General features: G+C 41.8%; 3 protein-coding genes across 3 annotated transcripts; 1 reads left to right on the top strand and 2 right to left on the bottom strand.

Moving 5' to 3' along the window:
* Positions 1–1117: 1117 nt before the first annotated feature.
* On the top strand, positions 1118–3711 carry LOC103977011 (F-box/LRR-repeat MAX2 homolog). Its single transcript, XM_009392393.3, has one exon. The coding sequence runs from the start codon at positions 1363–1365 to the stop codon at positions 3499–3501; it is 2139 nt and encodes a 712-aa protein (XP_009390668.2). The 5' UTR covers positions 1118–1362; the 3' UTR covers positions 3502–3711.
* A 6007-nt stretch (positions 3712–9718) lies between these two features.
* LOC103977010 (peroxidase P7) lies at positions 9719–12657 on the bottom strand. The gene is made up of 3 exons (XM_009392392.3): positions 12262–12657; positions 10558–10749; positions 9719–10470 (listed from the first exon to the last, which is right to left on the bottom strand). The coding sequence occupies exons 1-3, from the start codon at positions 12469–12471 to the stop codon at positions 9913–9915; spliced, it is 960 nt and encodes a 319-aa protein (XP_009390667.1). The 5' UTR covers positions 12472–12657; the 3' UTR covers positions 9719–9912.
* Positions 12658–15118: 2461 nt separating this feature from the next.
* On the bottom strand, positions 15119–18731 carry LOC103977009 (large ribosomal subunit protein eL8y). The gene is made up of 7 exons (XM_009392391.2): positions 18664–18731; positions 18424–18471; positions 18125–18326; positions 16020–16189; positions 15722–15850; positions 15526–15618; positions 15119–15442 (listed from the first exon to the last, which is right to left on the bottom strand). Exons 1-7 carry the CDS (start codon positions 18664–18666, stop codon positions 15311–15313), a joined length of 777 nt encoding a protein of 258 aa, XP_009390666.1. The 5' UTR covers positions 18667–18731; the 3' UTR covers positions 15119–15310.
* Positions 18732–19344: the final 613 nt, after the last annotated feature.

A 19344-nucleotide genomic window follows, 5' to 3' on the forward strand; every position in this document is an offset into this window, starting at 1 on the left:
TCTGCTCCTTTCCTATTTGCTTCACACATCCTAAGAAAAACACTCTCTGATCGCATGCAACTTTCTTGCATCGGCTACTTGGAACTATTTTCTGCTATAAAGCTTTGATATACTACAAAATTGTATTATCATATGAAACAATTTGTTCATCATGTTCTTTATAAAAAAAAGATACAAATTAAAATGATCGATAATTCGACTTTCCTGAACCTTCTCACGAAATCATCATCATCATCGTCACATCCCTCCCTCCGCCTCCCTACACTCTAATGGTTGCTACTTCCTCACCCCCTTTACACCTCCTCCGAACAACCCCTCAGCTTTCTCCTTCACCCGAAACCTTGTCTTTTCCACCGTCTCCTGCGGACCGTACGTCATTCAATCTTCCCCTTCTTCGAGGATGATATCTTCAACTTTGCTGTCGGCTGTCCCAAGAGATCATGAACTTGTATTTCAAAAACTAAGGAGATTCGTTCTCAAGTCCAATGAAATTTGAGAAGATGTGTGCTTTCCAAGTGACTGTTCCCATCTAAAAAGCTGAACTAAGGAAAAGGGAAAAGAAATCCAACGACTATGCTTTCGAATCTAAGAAAAATGAAGATCGACATCTTCGCACGTGAGTTTGATTGACATCTTGCAAAATATCGTAGTGATGCGTTTACCCCCATTTTGGGTTTCTGGGTCACAGATCGAGGACTTCGACGATTGATCACGATGGCTCAGCAACGGTAACTTTAAGCTCGCACAAGAAGAAGGTTAGCTAATTCTCGGCCTAAAGTAAGCGTTTCATTTATGTATTATTATTATTATTTTTATTCTTTTAGTTGTGCGTTTTTAAAATGAAAAAAATTACAAAATTTAATATTAAATTAGAAGAAAAATAAAGTTTGAGGGGGTGAGGGGACACTATAGAGGTACGGATCGGTGATTTGACCCCAGATGGGCAGGACTTAGGGTGAGGGGCCCGGAACTCGGGTTGCTGGGTGAGTCACGGTGAAGGGGTTCGAATCCAGGGGCCCGGGTCGGCAGACTCGGCATGACCCGCTACGGTACCGTATCACAATACCATCTATATCCCGAAACGGTGGCACGAGTGCGAAGGCCCGCCCGCCCCCCAAATACACGGTGCAGAAAGGACAGAAACCCGATCGCCATCACATGGATGGCCACCCCCGATCCGATCTCCCCAACATTTCCTCCCATGACCGACCCTGCCCCTCATCCCCCATCCCAGCCTCTTCTTCTCCTGCTCGCTACCCTCTTCACCGCCTTCCTTCATCGTTTCCTCGTAACTCTAATCTTTGATCTAAACCCTATTTCTACCACACCCAATTTTGTAGTGTTAGTAGCAGGTATAGGTAGATGGCCACCGCTGCCGCCACCGGCATCCACCTGCATGATCTGCCGGAGCCAATCCTGACGCACATCTTCTCGCTGGTGTGCGACGTCCGCAGCCGCAACGCCATGTCGCTCGCCTGCCGCCGGTGGCGCACCCTGGAGCGGACCACGCGCACGTCCCTCGTCCTCCGCGGCCACGTTCGCTCCCCCTTCCTCCTCCCCACCTGCTTCCCCGCCGTTGCTCACCTCGACCTCTCCCTTCTCTCGCCCTGGGGCCACCATCCCTTCCTCCTTCACCACCAGCAGCCCCCTCCGCCGCCGCCGCCGCCGCAATTCTATCACCACAACCTCGCCGAGCAGGCCGTCCTTGTCGCCGCCCGCCTCGCCCAGACCTTCCCCCGCGTCTCCTCCCTCGCCATCTACGCTCGCGATCCCTCCGTCGTGGCTTCCCTCGCCCCGCTCTGGCCGGGCCTCCGCGCCGTCCGGCTCGTCCGCTGGCACCAGCGGCCCCCCGCCCTCCCCCTCGGCGCCGACCTTGCCCCGTTGCTCGCCGCCTGCCCTGCCCTGTCCACTCTCGATCTCTCCCAGTTCTACTGCTGGACGGAGGACGTTCCTCAGGCCCTTCAGGACCATCCCGTCGCCGCCGCCTCTCTCACCCGCCTCGACCTCCTCTGCCCGGCCTCCACAGAGGGTTTCTGCTCTTCCAAGCTGGCTGATATAGTTGCTGCCTGCCCCAACCTAACCCATCTTCTCGTCCCTTGCGTGTTCAACCCCCGGTGCATCGAGTTCGTCGGCGACGACGCCCTACTCATGCTCGCCGCCGGCTGCCCTCGGCTCGCCCTTCTCCACCTCGTCGATCCTTCCACCCTCTCGCCCGCCCGCAGCGACTCCGAAGCCAAGGAAGACGCTGCGGTGACGGGCCCGGGCCTCGAGGAGCTCTTTGCCAAGCTTCCGCAGCTGGAGGATCTCGCTCTCGATCTCTGCCACAACGTCAGAGACGCCGGGCCTTCATTGGAAATGTTGAGCTACAAGTGCCCCAAGATCAAGTCGCTCAAGCTGGGGCAGTTCCACGGCGTCTGTAAGGGCGCTTGGCTGCACTTGGATGGCGTCTCCGTCTGCGGCCGCCTGGAGTCGCTGTGCATCAAGAATTCGGCTGATCTGATCGACTCCGGCCTCGTGACAATCGCCCGTGGATGCAGGAGGCTATCCAGGTTAGAGATACACGGATGCCACAAGGTTACGGAGGCCGGGATAAAGAAGCTCTCGAGCATCCTTCGATCCACGCTGGTGGATTTCGCGATCTCCGGCTGCCAGCTTCTGGATGCCGCAAGGTCGCTGCGCGCGCTGGAACCGATCCGCGACCGCATCGAGCGCCTTCACATCGACTGCATCTGGGTGCTGCCCGAGCCGGATCAACTTCCCCAGACGCCAGAGAAGACGGCCGACGACTCGGATGTCGATCAGGTGGATGAGGAAATGTCTGACGAGTCAAGAAACAAAAAAAGTAGGTACTCGGACGGCAATGACGGCAGCAACGAGAGTAGCAGCTTCTGGTTTCGGACATGGGCAAATCTCCGGTGCCTCTCGCTCTGGGTTCCCGCGGGCGAAGTGCTAACGCCGTTGGGGGACGCAGGGCTGGAGAGCTGTCCGCAGCTGGAAGGTATCAGCATCAAGGTGGAGGGTGACTGCAGGACGTGCCCGAGACCGAGGCAGAGAGTGTTCGGATTGAGCTTCCTCGCTCGCTACCCTCGCCTGGTGAAGATGAAGCTGGACTGCGGGGAGGCGATCGGATACGCCCTGACTGCGCCCACGGGCCACATGGACCTGAGTTTGTGGGAGAGGTTTTACCTTCATGGAATAAGTGATCTGAGGCTTTACGAGCTCGACTACTGGCCGCCCCAAGACAAGGAGGTGAACCAGAGAAGCCTGTCGCTTCCGGCGACCGGACTGATCCAAGAGTGCCTCAGCTTGAGGAAACTGTTCATCCATGGCACCACCCACGAGCACTTCATGAGGTTCTTTCTCATGATGCCGGTGTTGCGGGATGTGCAGCTCAGGGAGGACTATTATCCGGCACCGGAGAATGATATGAGCACTGAGATGAGGGTAGACTCGTGCAGTCGCTTCGAGGAGGCCTTGAACAGCCGTCTAATTCCCGATTGATTAGAACACGAGACGAGGAAGGCGACAGGTTCACGTTGACTTACGCCCCATTTCGATTTCATGCATGGACGTACGTGTGTACAGGTGCAGAGATGGACTCTAGTGTTGAAGTCCACGAGGGGATCGGATGAAAATTTTCGTGTTATGCTTTTGGAGTAATCAGAAGATGCAGTAATAATTAGCCAAAACACAAAAAGAACTTGCAGAATCTTTCTTATGGTTTTCACCAACCAATGCTCCAGTGGCTGATGAGATTATTTTCGCTTGTTTATATATATATATATATATATATATATATATATATATATATATATATATAGAGGAGGAGGAGGAGGATGGTACTGTTCAAACTCGGACCACCGGTTGATCGGTGTTTGTCATGAGTGAGACCTTTGGGCTAGAATCTCCTCCGAAGAAGGCTGGGCCAGCCTCCGACTGTGATGTAGATTTATCACTTGAACTAATCTTGCTGACGTGGGGATGTCTCTCGAACCCGTCAGAGTTTGTGGATACAACATTGGTCGATTGAAAAGTGATTCGGGGAGGGTTTACTTAAAAAACAACTTCTAGAATCAAATTATTATTATTATTATTATTATTATTTTTTGATAAAATTTCATAGTCATAAAGTTTGATGAGTAATAATATTACTAAATCATCAATTACTATTAATTATTATAATTTTATTTTAATGTGAAACATAATATATTTATTTGACTTTAAATATCAAGGAGGATTATAACTCTTTTTAACAATCTCGTTAAACTATATTGATTAATTCATGACCATCTTTTAAACTATCATATTAACATTAATTCATCTCGTCTCCCAATTATGTCTAAGAGTATTACATAAATATTTTAGAAAGATATAATTAACACTTTGACTCTAACTATAATAAAAACTTTGATCTCAACTAAGACTCGTAAACTAAAATCATATCTAATCATAAAGCTTGATTTAATATTCCAGCAAAACTATAAGTTCAAAGTTTAATGTATCCTCTCACATAAACTCTCTCTCTCTCTCTCTGCATGTATCCATTACGTACAAGTGTTACAAATCGTTCTCGTAAGTCGATAGAAACTGTACCAAATTTAATGTTGGCCTCATTTATTTTTCTGATTGCCGCACATGGAATATCATCCATAAAATTCCCGATGAATAAGTCAACCAAAAAAAATCTTTAATTGGGAATATCCAAAATCGTTCTTCAATTGTTTTCATACTAAACAACCACACAATTTCTTGGTTGATCATAGGATCGCAATGTACGAACAAATATTCTTTTTATTGGCGTATAAAGAGTGTGTCATTTTTCACGATGGAGGATCTATGTTAGTTTGGTAAATCGCACGTAAGAAAATCAAGTTTATTGTCTCCTATTGCAATTATAAATAAAGGTCTGGACTTTAAAATCAGATGCACCGTAAGAAAAACCTAAAATTTTGCTTTGGGTTTAATTTCTATTAAGTCCACACATAGTTAAAATAGTTTAGGCTTATAGTTTAGGTTTTTCTTGTTTAGTAGTTTCAGGGATTTTATGGCATAGGAACATTTTCCTAAGGTATTTGTAATTGTCCCTTTTATAGTAGAGTTTTGCTTCTCTTCCGTTCGTGGATGTAGGTCAATTAACTTAACCACGTAAATCTGGTGTCCTTATCTCTTTTATTTTTTGCCTTATTATTTTTATTGGGTTACCAAATTACCCTTTGGTAAATTTTCTAGGGTTAGCTCTAACAAACTGTTATGCCTGGTTTTGGGATCTTTTGGTAACGATGATAATAACAAAAATCATTGTCGAGAAATTCAACAGAAATGTCAACTTCGACATATGACAACTCAAGATGGAGGTCATTCTGATTCAAGACGGAGTTGATTTGACATTATAGGGAGCTGAGAACATTCCAGATGATACGTCAAAGGAAGATCTTGCGGGTATGGATAAGAAAACCCGATCAAACATTATTTTAAATTTCTCTGATGAGGTTTTACGGGAGGTAGCTACGGCTAAAAGCATGTGGGACAAGCTTTAAGTCTTGTATATGAAGAGAACAATGGAGAATCATTTCTACTTGAAGCAGAATTTGTATATGGTTCGGATGACTGAAGGTACATTTATACTCTCATATATTGATTAATTTGATTATTTAGTTATAGATTTGGAGAATATAGATACAAAAATTGATGACGATGATAAGGCGCTGTTACTTTTATGTTCTCTTCCACAATCCTTTAAGTATTTCTGTAATACTATGATTTATGGAAAAAAATAATTTCATATCAGGAAATTAATTCTGTACTAAAATCTAAGGAGCAGATAGAGAGGGATATCACTGGGGAAACTAGAGGGAATCAGGCTGAGGGTCTGGTTGTCAAGGGTAGAACGAATAAAAGAAAATTTGACAGTAGTAGATCTAAATCCAGATATAGAAATTTGGAGTGTACATATTGAGAAAACTATTGAGTCCGCTGAAGCTAGTGTAGTAGTTGATGAGAATGTTGGAAATATTTTCTTTGTTACTAATGACAGGACGATGTTTAAAAATAAATAGATTTTATATTCGAGTTGTTCTTATCACATGTGTCCAAATAGAGATTTGTTTTCTATATATAAATCTTATAATGGTGGAATTATTTTGATGAACAATAATACCGCGTGTGATGTTGTTGGTAGTGGCACAATTCAAAATAAAATGCATGATGGTATTGTGAGGACGCTCACTAATGTTAGATATGCTCATGATTTAAAAAAGAATCTCATATCTTTAGGCACCCTAGAGGCTCTTGTGTGTAAATTTGTAGTTGAATGTGGAGTTATGAAAGTTTCTAGAAGTGCCCTTGTTGTTATGAAAGCTTGTAGGTCTGGTAACTTGCATATTTTGCAAGGAACTACTATCACAGGCTCGATTGCAGTCTCGTCATCATCATTGTCTGATTCTGACATCACCAAATTATAGCATATGCGTTTTAGTCATATGAGCGAAAAATGTTTGAGCATATTGAGCAAAATGAGTCTTCTTTGTGGACACAATACTGAGCTACTAGATTTCTATGAACACTGAATTTTTGGAAAGCAGAAAAGAGTCAGCTTCAATTCTCCTGCAGTTCACAAATTGAAAGGTACTCTTGACTATATTAATTCAGACATTTGGGGTCCAGCTCGTGTTCAGTCTAAGGGTGGTGCCAGGTATATGTTGACTTTCATTGACGATTATTTTAGGAAAGTTTGGTTTTATTTTCTGAAGCTTAAAAATGATATTTTTCTAACCTTTAAATAATGGAAGGCTTTGATTGAGAAGCAAACGGGTAAACAAATTAAGCGACTTCGAACAAATAATGGCATGAAATTTTGTGAATGTGACTTTAATGAATTATGTAAAAATGAAGGAATTGTTCGACATCGTACTGTTAGGATGACACCTCAGTAAAATGATGTGGCTGAACATATGAATAGAACATTCTTGGAGAGAACAAGGTGTATGATCTCAAATGCAGGGTTGACAAAGGACTTTTGGGCAGAGGCAATTAATATGACTTGTTACGTTATCAACCGCGCTCCTTCTACAGCACTTAATTTTAAAACTCCAGAGGAAGTTTGATCAGGTACTCCTGCTGATTACTCTGATTTAAAATTTTTTAGGTGTCCAACATACATGCATGTAAATGAAGGAAAATTAGAGTCTCGAGCTAAAAAGTGTATTTTCCTTGGGTATGCTTCTGGGGTGATAGGATACAGATTATGGTGTTCTGATCCCAAATCCCCAACACTTGTAATCAGTAAAGATGCTACTTTTGATGAATTATCTATGTTATCTTCCAAAGAGGAATCTACTAGTTGTATAAATGATAGTGCGCAGAAGCAGGTGGAGCTTGAGATTGCTAGTTCTGATTCTTTTCAATCGAACTCTTCTATTCAAAGAATGTCAGTAGATGGTCTCAAGTCTACTGACGAAGATGATATAGAGGAAAAGTAATATTTCATAGCCAATGATAGACCACGGAGAGATATTCAACCACCACAAAGATATACAAATTTGTTGCATATGCTTTGTCTATTGCAGAAGAAACAAGTGAAGTTGGTGAGTCTACTACATACTCAGATATAGTTTCTTATGATAATTTCGCTAAGTGGTTGATTGTGATAAATGAAGAAATTGAATCTCTCCATCAGAATAAAACTTGGAATCTTGTGAAGTCGTATTCGGGTAAGAAAATTGTTGGATGCAAATGGGTCTTCAAAAGGAAGGAATGTATTCCAAGGGTTTTGATTTTAATTACGCATTTTCACCTATTGTTAAACATAGCTCTATTCGTGTTTTACTTATTTTAGTTGTCATGTATGATTTGGAATTGGAGCAACTTGATGTTAAGACAGCTTTTTTACATGGTGAACTCGAAGAACAAATTTACATGGAGCAACCTCATGGATTTGAAGTTAATGGTAAGGAAGACCATGTTTGCTTGTTAAAGAAATCCTTATACAGATTGAAGCAGTTTCCAAGACAATAGTATAAGAGGTTTGATTTTTTTTATGTTGGGTTATTATTACACGAGGAGCATGTATGATAACTATGTTTACTTTCGTAATTTAACTGATGGCTCTCTTGTGTATTTGTTGCTTTATGTTAATGACATGCTTATTGCAACTAAGAATATGTCAGAAATTCATACTTTGAAAATGTAGTTAAGTAGTGAATTCGAAATGAAAGATTTGGGAGTAACTAAGAAAATTCTTTGCATGAAGATCAAAAGAGAACGAGGAGTTGGAAAATTATTTTTAACCCAGAAAAATTACCTAAAGAAAATCTTAGAGAGGTTTGGCATGAAAAATGCTAAGCTAGTGAGTACTCCTCTTGCTAGCCATTTTCGGCTATCTGCTGCTCAATCATCACAGTCAGTTGAAGAGGAAGAGTATATGGTGTAAGTTTCATATTCATAGTATTATGTATGCAATGGTTTATACTTGTCTGGATATTTCACAAGCAATCAATGTGGTTAGTAGATATATGTCTCGCCCGAGTAAAACACATTGGCAGGTTGTGAAGTGGATTCTCAGATACTTGCAAGGGACTTCATATACTTGTTTGGAGTTTGAAAAAAATCGTGACACTTTGGTTGGTTTCGTCGACTCTGATTATGCTACGGATCTTAATAAATGAATATCTTTGACATACTATGTTTTTTGCGTTGGCAGTTGTGCAGTTAGTTGGAAGGCTTCCTTACAATCTGTCGTGATTTTATCTACTACAGAGGCAGAATATATGGCAGTGATAGAGGCGATCAAAGAAGTTTTATGGTTAAGAGGTTTGTTCGATGAATTATATCTGTATCAAGGTGTTACTACAATTTACTGTGATAGTCAAAGTACTATTCATTTGACTAAAGACCAGATGTATCATGAGAGGACGAAATACATCGATGTGAAGTCTCATTTTATTTGAGATACCATTGCTGAGGGAAAGGTCGTTGTTCAGAAAATTCATACGAAGGACAATCCAACTGATATGTTTACGAAGCCTCTTTCGGTTTACAAGTTTAAGTAATGCTTAGACTTGGTTGGTGTTCATTGTTGGTGATTACCCGTTGGGGCTTTTGTGAAAAACGTGAAGCAATTTTTGTTAATTGTCAATGTTGGGACATGCCAAGGTGGAGATTTATTAGTTTGACAAGTCCCACATCGAGAAAATCAAGCTTGTTATCTCTTATTACAACTATAAATAAGGGTCTGGGCTTTAAAGTCATATGCACGATAAGAAAAATCTAATTGTTTGCTTTGAGTTTAATTTTTATTAAGTCCATACTTAGTAAATTTTTATGATATTTTTAATTATTCTTTTTATAGTAGAGTTTTGCTCATCCTCCGTTTGGACGTAGATAAATTTTCTGGGCCAGCTCTAACAACGTAGACTTCCAGATCGATCATAACTTTCTCGATCATATATTACATGTCACGATCAAAGGGAGAGATATATCTCGTTCGTTACCCGAAGGATTGGGATTCATGTGAGGCATTGCATCCCGTTGCGGTGGAGTCATGCGAGCCACGTTGTTCTGCTGCCGCCTTTGTTAGATGGTTCACATCCAAAGCCACTTCTCGCGGCAGTTTGTGCAGGGTGGAAAGATACTCGTTCTTCCTCGTTGTTTTGAACTACAATTCAACTCTACTATTCTTGTTTGCATTCAAGATAAATGAAGCATTGATAGGATGGGATGGTTTTGATAGAATAGGGAGGCACCCTCACCTTAATAAATATTATTGATTCACTCCTTATATAAGACATGGAGAACAATATCAACGCCCTTAGTCTTCCCATCCACATACATTCTATATGTTGTGGTACTCAATCATATATATATATATATATATATATTTAATGTATATAGCTATCATCATCATCATCATCATCATCAATTGGCCTGACGGCAGTTTAGCCTGATCTCCCCAGCGGACCCCAACAAGGGGCTGATGTTGCCCATCTTCACCATGGCTGCCGCGAAATCGGTGTTGAAGGCCCGACCATTGGAGCTGTACAACCGCACCAGTCCGTCCGCCGGCCCGTTGTTGAAGAGCTCCTGGTCGGAGTGAAGCAGCCCCCTTCGGGCCATCAAGTCCCGGTAGTAGCTGACGTCGAAGCGGTTTGGGCTCGTAGAGTCGAGCGGGGTCAAGTTGGAGTCGCCAACGCCAGCAGCAGCCGGGCAGATCCGCTTCCTGAACATAGCGAATCCCGGATCGACGTTGGAGTCGCCGTAGATGTGCGGCCGGAAGTTTATGCATCTTGCTGCGCCGACGGTGTGCGCGCCGGAGAGCGCGGTCAGGTCACGCAGGTCGAGGCCCTTGGCAGAGAACCTGGAGATGAGGTTGTTGATGCCATCGGTGGCGGGCGGGAGATTGGCGTTCGCTGCGGCCATGCTCGCGGTCCTCGCGTCCCGACGGCCCAACAGCACCGTCCACGATGGCCCTCCGAGCTGCATGGCGTCCAACGCGTGTCAGTATCAGGCGATTATAACCGATGGGGGCTGTACCAGGCAGCGAAGCACGGGTGCAGTGCCAACCAGGGTCACGGCGTCACGCGAAGCGAGCGCGAGGATGTCGGCGCAGGAGACCGTCGACCGGCATGCCGCCTCCACGCGGGATTTGATGGCGTCGATGACTTGGTAGCCGCGGAGGGAGTTGGCATTTCCCGCCGCGTTCTTCTCGCCGATCATGGTCGGCGTGTCGTCGAGGAGGACGGATGCATCGCAGCCCTGAGGCGGGGATGAATTCAGACACCGTCAGCTTAGCAACTCAAACTGTGCCAAGAAATTATTATTTATTATTTTAGAAGAAGAAACTGTTAATATTAATCAACTAAACCGTACCCACATTGATCCAATCAGCGTAATATACATATGGGTGACGAGACACAACTATTCGATCTAATTTCACTAGCTGTTCTACCCAGATTCTTTGAGATCTATCTGTTCTCGATGGTTGGATGGATATATGTTCAGAACACAATAAACAGTCCCGTAGAGTCTCCATCGTACCTTTGCTTCCCATCTTCCAGTGGGAATCCACTTAAATAAAGTGAAAAGACAGATCTACGTTTAGATTCTTTGTGTCTAAAACTTCCGGAGGATATCTATCGACACAGATAGTACTTTCTATTGTCTGTTTCCTATTCGCTGATTTCTCTCTTCACCTAAACTGCTTTACTTTACTAATAATCGATTACCTTAGTATGAATCTATCTGTTCTACCAAAACAAAAAAAAGGAAAACATGAACATTATTGACCATCAAACGAATCATTGTATGAATGTTACATATATTTTTATTCTATGAAGTAATAATCAATGTCGACAATTATTAGACTATTAATATTCGCTTTCATGAGGTGGACTTGTCTCTGCATTATAAACTCATGCACGTGAAAGAAAGGGAGAGGCCACCCACGCGCCCGCCATGAGAAGCCTCATCGATACGACACCCACCCTTTGGTCGTCCCGTCGAGACATACACAAGAGTGTCTAATATCTCAAAGAGGAACAATCGAGTCAAACCAAATCAACTTCTTGATCTGATGGTTGAATCGAAGTTGGATGTAATCAAACAAACAAGCATATGGTAGTCGATCTGGAGAAGCCAAACTGCTAATTCCATCAATCCTTTAATGATATGCAATACAAAAAGTTAGCCCCGGTTTCTCTGAGGTGCAAACAAATTGACTCGAACAGTATGTAACACCTTATAGCTAATAGATAACATTTATGTCCTCTAACAAAGCAACACTTTTGCTTCAGAGTTAGTATATGTAGTGTGTTGAGGGTTGTATATAAATGAATAAATAAAATCATAGCCTCAAAGCAATCACCAAAACCTCGTAAAATGGCTTATGAAGATGCGCTTACTATCGTGTGAAAAATGAGGACCAAGTAGCGGAAGCATATCATTCATGGAAGCTCATAAAGAAAAGAGGTCACAATGTTCTTATTAGCTTTCAGTGGGTTCACCTAAACTGCACCGCTTGCCCAATCAAAACTCACCACCACGCCGCATCTAAGGCAGCTGTAGTTTCGTGCATGGGAAAAGGTTACAAGTAAATTGGATTAGGAGAATAAAGAGGGCAGTCGGCGGTTCTGAGCATGAGCTCCAAAGTACTCTCGTACGGATCACCGGAGCAAACTTTACCCGTAAAACCAGATGGACAAACAAAAAAGAAGAGTAGAGAGACAGAAAGGAAAGGAAAGGAAAGGAAAGGAAGAGATAGATTCTCACGTTCACAAAGCAGTCGTGGAAGAAGAGGCGAATGATGGAGGCGCCCATCCTTGGTTCCTGCCTCACCACCTGCGCCATGGCTGATCCCACGATGGTCTGCAGGTTGGGGCACGTCCTGGCATAGAACGCGGGCGACAGCTGCGCATAAGCGGCGGAGGCCAGCAGAGAAAGGATGGTGGCTGCCAGGAATCCATTAGTAACGGAAGCCATGCTAGGAGAAATTAAGATGGAACTGGAAGAAGCTATATGTATGAATTCACACTGTGGAAACGCAAGGATATATAGCCTTTAGTATTCATATATATATATATATATATATACAGATAGATAGAGATGATGGAGCTTCTAATCTTGGGATGTGGGGATGGAGGCAGTCTTGGATCCCAAAACTCTCTCTTATGTCTCTCGCATAACCATAAAAAATGAATGCGAGCAAACTCAAAATAATGTTGTGTCCATGTCGTACAGCTAGCTATAAACGGCAACGAGAAGCTTGGGGGACGTGACAATTGTGTCGCTGTCGAGCTTGCTTGTGTGCTTTGCTTCGCGATGAGGCTTGTGGGAATATTATTTTCTTTAGGCCTTTTCTCGATTTTGTTGGATTCCAATAGGACCACCGGTGGGGACAATTACCATTAACCAGGCCAATAAGATACCCTGTGACTCTCTCCTCTGCTACTGCTGCTATCTCACAATCACATCGATCAACTGTATCCTCTGCTCCATTCCTATTTAGCATTATTATTTGGATGCCTACCTTTGTCCCCAACAAAAACAAAACTGGGAGGCATTTTAGATACTTCGATTGTAAGAGAAGACTGACACACTCCTACTGATACCAAATTTACCGATTGTCATCGAGTCATGTATAAAAAGAGAAATATTTTTTTTTTTTTCATTATAGGAAAGAAGACAATAGCAAACTTCTTTCTCATTTACGAGGAGAAAGACAAGCACAAACTTCTTACTCTCCCTTTATGATAAGGAAGATAATTCTAAACTCCCTTCTCTTAGATATCATTAATTTTTTTTAATATATAAAAATATATCCTAAATAAAAAAAAAATACGATACTAACTCATTTTAAAATACTTAAACCCATAATTAGAGACCTCATATGCTAACTTAAGCATCAGATGAGTTAAGATGGGAAAACCCCTTACCACTGAACGTTTGTGTAGGATTTCAACACATTTAAGGAGTTCCTTAAGACGACTTAAAGTCAACGACCTAAAGCCCCATTTAGTAAGTCGTATCTCGGGATGATCGCAAGACCGTCATTGTGAGCCAGTAACACTTTATAAGTTCGCATATCATGTCAGTTCCTTGCTCGAGTCACTCCCTCACTCTGGAGTGAACCTGTCGGACATATTTTTATCTTTGGAATCGAATCATGTCGTATTGACTCCCAAGTCAACGACACCAACACAATAACATTTAAAAAAAAAATATGACTTATCAGTTAAGGTATGTCACTATAAATACTAATAACAATCTAAGAAGTCAACCTATTAGAATATATACTTTGCGTCGAGTAATAAAATTTAGCGATTAATGAAGTGGTTCTTTGTCTCTACTCAAAGATTATCCAAATAAACACCACCTCAGTTTCATTCATCATTCAAATTTGACGCCATCAATGGCCTTCCTGAGTTCAAACCGTCGGCAGGGGGCTGCTGTTCCCCATCTTCACCATGGCTGTGGCAAAATGTTTATAGAGTACGGCGACGTTGGTGGTGTACACCCAAACCAAGGCATCCTACGAGGCACCGTTGAAGAGCACCTGGTGGGAGTGGAGGAGCCCACGGCGAGAGGGGATTCTGGTGGTAGTCGTTGCCAAAACGGTATGGGCTTTGGAGATCCGGAGGAGCCAAGTTGCTGTCGCCGCCGAATGGTGGACAGCTTTGCTTGCGTAAGGCGGCCAAGTTAGCATCCATGTTGGAGTCCTGGTAGGGGCGATCGCGGAAGGTGAAGCACTGGGCGAGAGCTACGGTATGTGCCCCCGAGAGCGCAGTCATGTCCTGCGGACTGAGGCCCTTGGAAGCGAACATGGAAATAAGGGCGGAGAGGCAGAGGCTGGACGATGATGGCCGTGGGAGTTCGTCGTCTGCATTCTGGCTTGTCGTCCTCGCATCCCTGCGGCCCAACACAACCTGCCAATTTGGTCCTCCAAGCTACATGCATGGAATTGTAGTATATATACATAGTGGAAGGGCTTCATGAAACGAAACGAAACGAAACGAAACGAAGATATAGGTTTGCTGGACGCTGACCCAAGTGACTGCATGTCGTGCTGTTATGGCCAAGATAGATATCCGCGCGTGACACGGTTGCTTTGCAAGCCGCCGCGTCCACTTGGTTCTTGATAGCGTCTATGACCTCGAATCCACGCACAGAGTTGTTGTTTGCAATGGCATTCTTTTCAGCATTTGACGGACCATCAAGAAGAATCGACGCATCGCAGCCCCGATGACTCCAAGACACACAACTTCAGACAACGAACAGCTGGCATCGGTTGACTCGCAGAGTGCGTTGAGGATTATTTTTCATGGTACCTTGAAAATATTGCTCCAGACACTCAATGGTCATGAATAATTGGATGAATTGCATGATTGAAAAGACCATCATTCTCCACCGACCAAAAGAACCGAGACAAACTGAACATAAAAGCTTGGACGAGGATTGGGGGATGCTGCTTCTTCTTCTTCTTCTTTCCAAACAACAGATAAGAAAAAGAAAGACCAGACACCGCAACATCTGGTCTGCACAATCGAAAAATTCACATAGGCAACTGAGGAGTCTGTTATGTAACCAAAATGGTTAATAGCGAGACCTTCATGCAGCTTATAGATCAACATGGCACCAAAATACTACCAAGCAATATGGTAGTGAGTCCACTGATTGGAAAATCTTTGATGAGCAAGACACTGGGTTGATATAAGTTGACTGAAGCTCCAAATAAACCAAAAAATATTTGCCACCAACAGAATTTAATCAAAAAACCCTACTGGCGCAGATCTGATAGCACCAATAACAAGACAAAGAAGCCTTAGCTCATTCTCTGGGCAGCTTCCTTTGCTAGCAACTTCTCCCTAGACTTGGATTTTGCCTGAGATTTGGAACCCATAACTCCACCACCCCACTTCCTTCTGATCTCATCGAACTTATCATTGAAGTTGGCCTAAAAGTCGAGTTGCAGTCAGTATAGGAAAATTCCTAAGTTTCAACAGAGAAAATCACATTACTGTTGGTTCTAATATTCACCTTAATGGCCTCCAGGATTTTGCTGAATTCCAATTTGTCCTCGTTCTTCACAGTGGTTAGACACAAGACTGATGCTGTTTTCTTATGCACGATCTACCAGGATTTCAAATTTACACAAAAAAATGACATGTCAACCACATGACAGTGCTTCAATTTCAAATTTTAGCAAAATGCCAATGACAGATAGGGAACAAACCGCTCCCAAACGGGCTTTTCCTTTGACAATACAATAGGGTATCTCCATCTTCCTGCACAGAGCGGGTAGCCAAACCACAAGCTCGATTGGGTCAACATCATGAGCAATAACCACCAACTGTGCCTTGTTCTACAAGGAGGGTGCATCAAGAAGTAATTTGACAATTTACGCTAGTAAAATGTTCTTATTTCTTTCCTAGGAGATTTAAATTTTATTGGTCTGTGGCATTAGGGAAGTAAAATTATGCACATACGATCTGCAAGCATTAACACAAAGAGGGGGAAAAACATTTACAAACCTGTTCAATAAGGTAAGTGACATGATTGAGCCCATACTTAACAACAATGGGCTTCTTAACTTCAACAGTTTTCCCTTCAGCCTCAGCTTGCGCCCTCTTAAGAAGCCTTTCCTTCTTTGCAGCTCGGTCTTCAGGCCTGTATTTGAGAAGCATCTTGAAGAGATTTGTAGCTGCAAAAATATTTTATAGACAGATTAGTCAGTAGGATATAAATAGTACACACTTCTTTTGGAATAAATCATTGCATTGAACAATCAAGACTAACTTAAAAGGACTATTAGGAATTTGAGATACATGCCATTAAAACAGATGACAACTTCTCAACCTAAGTCAATACATACAAAGAAAGAACCCAGAAAATTAAGGGAATCTATAATTATCACAACATCAATGAAATGCATCTGCTTGCTGACACATAGATATCATATAAATACAGCCTAAGAGTGAAGCAGCAATATATTGGCATATAGACAAGAAAAGTACAGGTTACAGACACCGGCTCCACCATAAACATTTTTGTTGTCTATTACGAACAATTAAGAACACATTTATCTTATCATGAAGCTATCCATCATTTCAGAAATCTACAATGTCCAGTCCACTGCCTCCTCCCTACCTTAAAGACAACTCTGCCATATCCAAACGCTATCAGACTCTTGAAAAGAACCACATGCTGGAAAGCAGCAAGAACTGATAGAACTCAATTGGCATCTGGCTGTCACATGTTAATATTGCTAATCAATCCAACTGATTACAACTAAATAAAGTTGGTCAAAAACAATTGGAAGTGACTTGTCTTTTTATATTACTAGAATCAAATTGTCCATCAAAATCTACTGGTCCTTCAAGATCTACCATTTTAGAGCTACATGCCATTCGATTGATCCCGATAACTCTATCTAGGACACCAAGAACATTATAAAAAAGAAAGAGGTAGCATGGCATAACTTCATAGTCATCTCACTTCTCTCTTTTTCCAAGGAGAATCTAAGTTCCATAAGGACTCTACTAAATAAACAATTTGAGCAGATGAATAGAGACTTTAAGTGTGCCAATTGATCACTAACTTTATAATGTTCAAATATCCTAAATAAACAATATCACTCGTCATCTAACACCACATTTAATTACTAATTATAACAAAAACCAGAATTATTGTGTCTTGAGAAAAATTCTTATGCTAAAACAAATTCACTACAACTATACCTTGCTGCAAAAAAAAGCTGAAATTAAATGCCACTTTCCTTCTACAGTTTTTGCAAAGCTAACTTAATGTGGAGGTTAGCAAATAACAAGTTCCGGGATGTTCTATGCTTCCCTTTCATTTCCGGAAAAACACTGTGGGCCTCCTTCCATGGTTGCACAGTTAATTGAGTTACGAAAAGCTTTGCTATTTGTGACACCCAAAATGACCCTCCCTCTATGATTGTGTAAATCACTGATAAAAGACTTCAATAATTTTTCATTTTACATACTAGCATCTAAACCTTATATTTGCAAGCATATTAAAGAAAACCACTTAGACCCTGAAAATCCAAATATTAGATTTTTTATTTTATTGCATTGAATTGTCAAGGAAGAGATGGAGAACAATAGATAGCTAAATATAGATCATATTTAATTGTTAAAGAAACGACACAAGATAAGCAATGTGAATTGATCTTATGCAACCCTTAGAAGGATAATAAGGACTTGAGACAACCTTATGGAAACAATAAGACAAATCCATTGACTACCTAAACTACAAACAAATTGAACAGAAAATCCACCTCCAAGAACATTAAGCTGAGAGAAAATGACGAAATAACATAAATTTGAACATTTCCATGAATGTTTAAGCAATCAACCAATCCACCATCAACAAAGTGAGCACAGCACAAAAAACCAAACAGACAACAAGCAGGAAGTTCCACTGATATCTACTATCAAATTAACTGATTACTTGTCAGTTCCTAATTAAGGGCAGCAACATAACACACATGAAAAAATATATATATATGAACCCTACGCTACCAGCAAAAAAATATAATAATTATGCTTGCGTGAACCTACTAAGAAAATTTGATATAGGTTAACAGGTAAAAGGAATAGATATTTTCAATCACCAAGATTCTTGTCCAAAGTCCGAGTGAACTGGTGCAGAGCCGGAGGAACCTTCAATCGCTGCTTCAATATTCTCCTCTGTCTCTGAATGCGGACCACCTTCGGCCATTTCACAAACCGATGAAGATCCCTCTTAGGCGGCAATGCCCCTCCGATTCCGAACTGCTTCGGGCGCTTCTCGAACAAAGGGTTCACAACCTTCTCCTGAGATCCAAGCACCGACGAAGCCACAAAATGTAAAACTCGAGAAACGAAATCCAAATACTACTATGAATCTACAAACACAGGACTGACAGATTACCGGTTTCTTCTTTGCCGGTACGGGCGCCTTCCCACCTCTCTTTGGGCCCTGGAAGACAAATCACATACTACATAAATAAAACGCAGAGAAGTAAGATTAAAATCGAAACAGATACTGATAAGAAAAGGGAATTTGCAGCACGATGAAAGGTGAATGTCGATCGAGTTTTTCATTGATCTGCACGGCCTATAGATCGAATTCTTTGAAGGGGGATAATGGAAAGAACCGGATTTAGCCTACCATTTCTCGGCGCAGGCGTTAGAGTTTAGTGTGCGGAGACGGTGCAGTAGAACCAGCGGAAGCGGCCGACGGTCCGGAGATTCCACCTCTTATATATGGGGCCCAGCTCTTGCATAACATTGTATCAGAGCATGTGCTTTGCACGTGCCATCTTTGTTTTCTTATACCTTCACAAAAATATTATAATTTTAATAAAAACATATTATAATATATGTCAACTTTGCTTGCATGCTCTTCTTACTCGTAAATTCATTATAACCTCAATCAGGAATGGTAAGTTATTTTATGTTGAATTTTAAATCTATATTTTTATAAATATATTAAAATATATTATAACTCACATATTGTCCAAACAGATTCACATATGGACCAATTTAATGCAAAGTACGAGAGTTGTATTATAGGGAAAAACAAAAGGGAAACACCAACCGTAAAAATCTCAAAATGTCGAGAAAATTAGGATAATTTGATTAACTTTTTTATTCAATTAATTTGATTAATGAGGATAAATTAGTCGACAAAGTTGATCGGTATTACGGTACCAAGGACAACAAAGCTCATTTTTTAGTATAGATGATGTGTTTTCTATTTTTTATATTTAATTTGAGAAAAAAAATCATCCGGACAAAAACTTATGCTCAAGGTTTTTTTTTTTATGATATTACTATTTACTATCTTAGT

This window comes from Musa acuminata, chromosome BXJ3-3 (genome assembly GCF_036884655.1).
Source record: "Musa acuminata AAA Group cultivar baxijiao chromosome BXJ3-3, Cavendish_Baxijiao_AAA, whole genome shotgun sequence".
NCBI classification, from domain to species: Eukaryota; Viridiplantae; Streptophyta; class Magnoliopsida; order Zingiberales; family Musaceae; genus Musa; species Musa acuminata.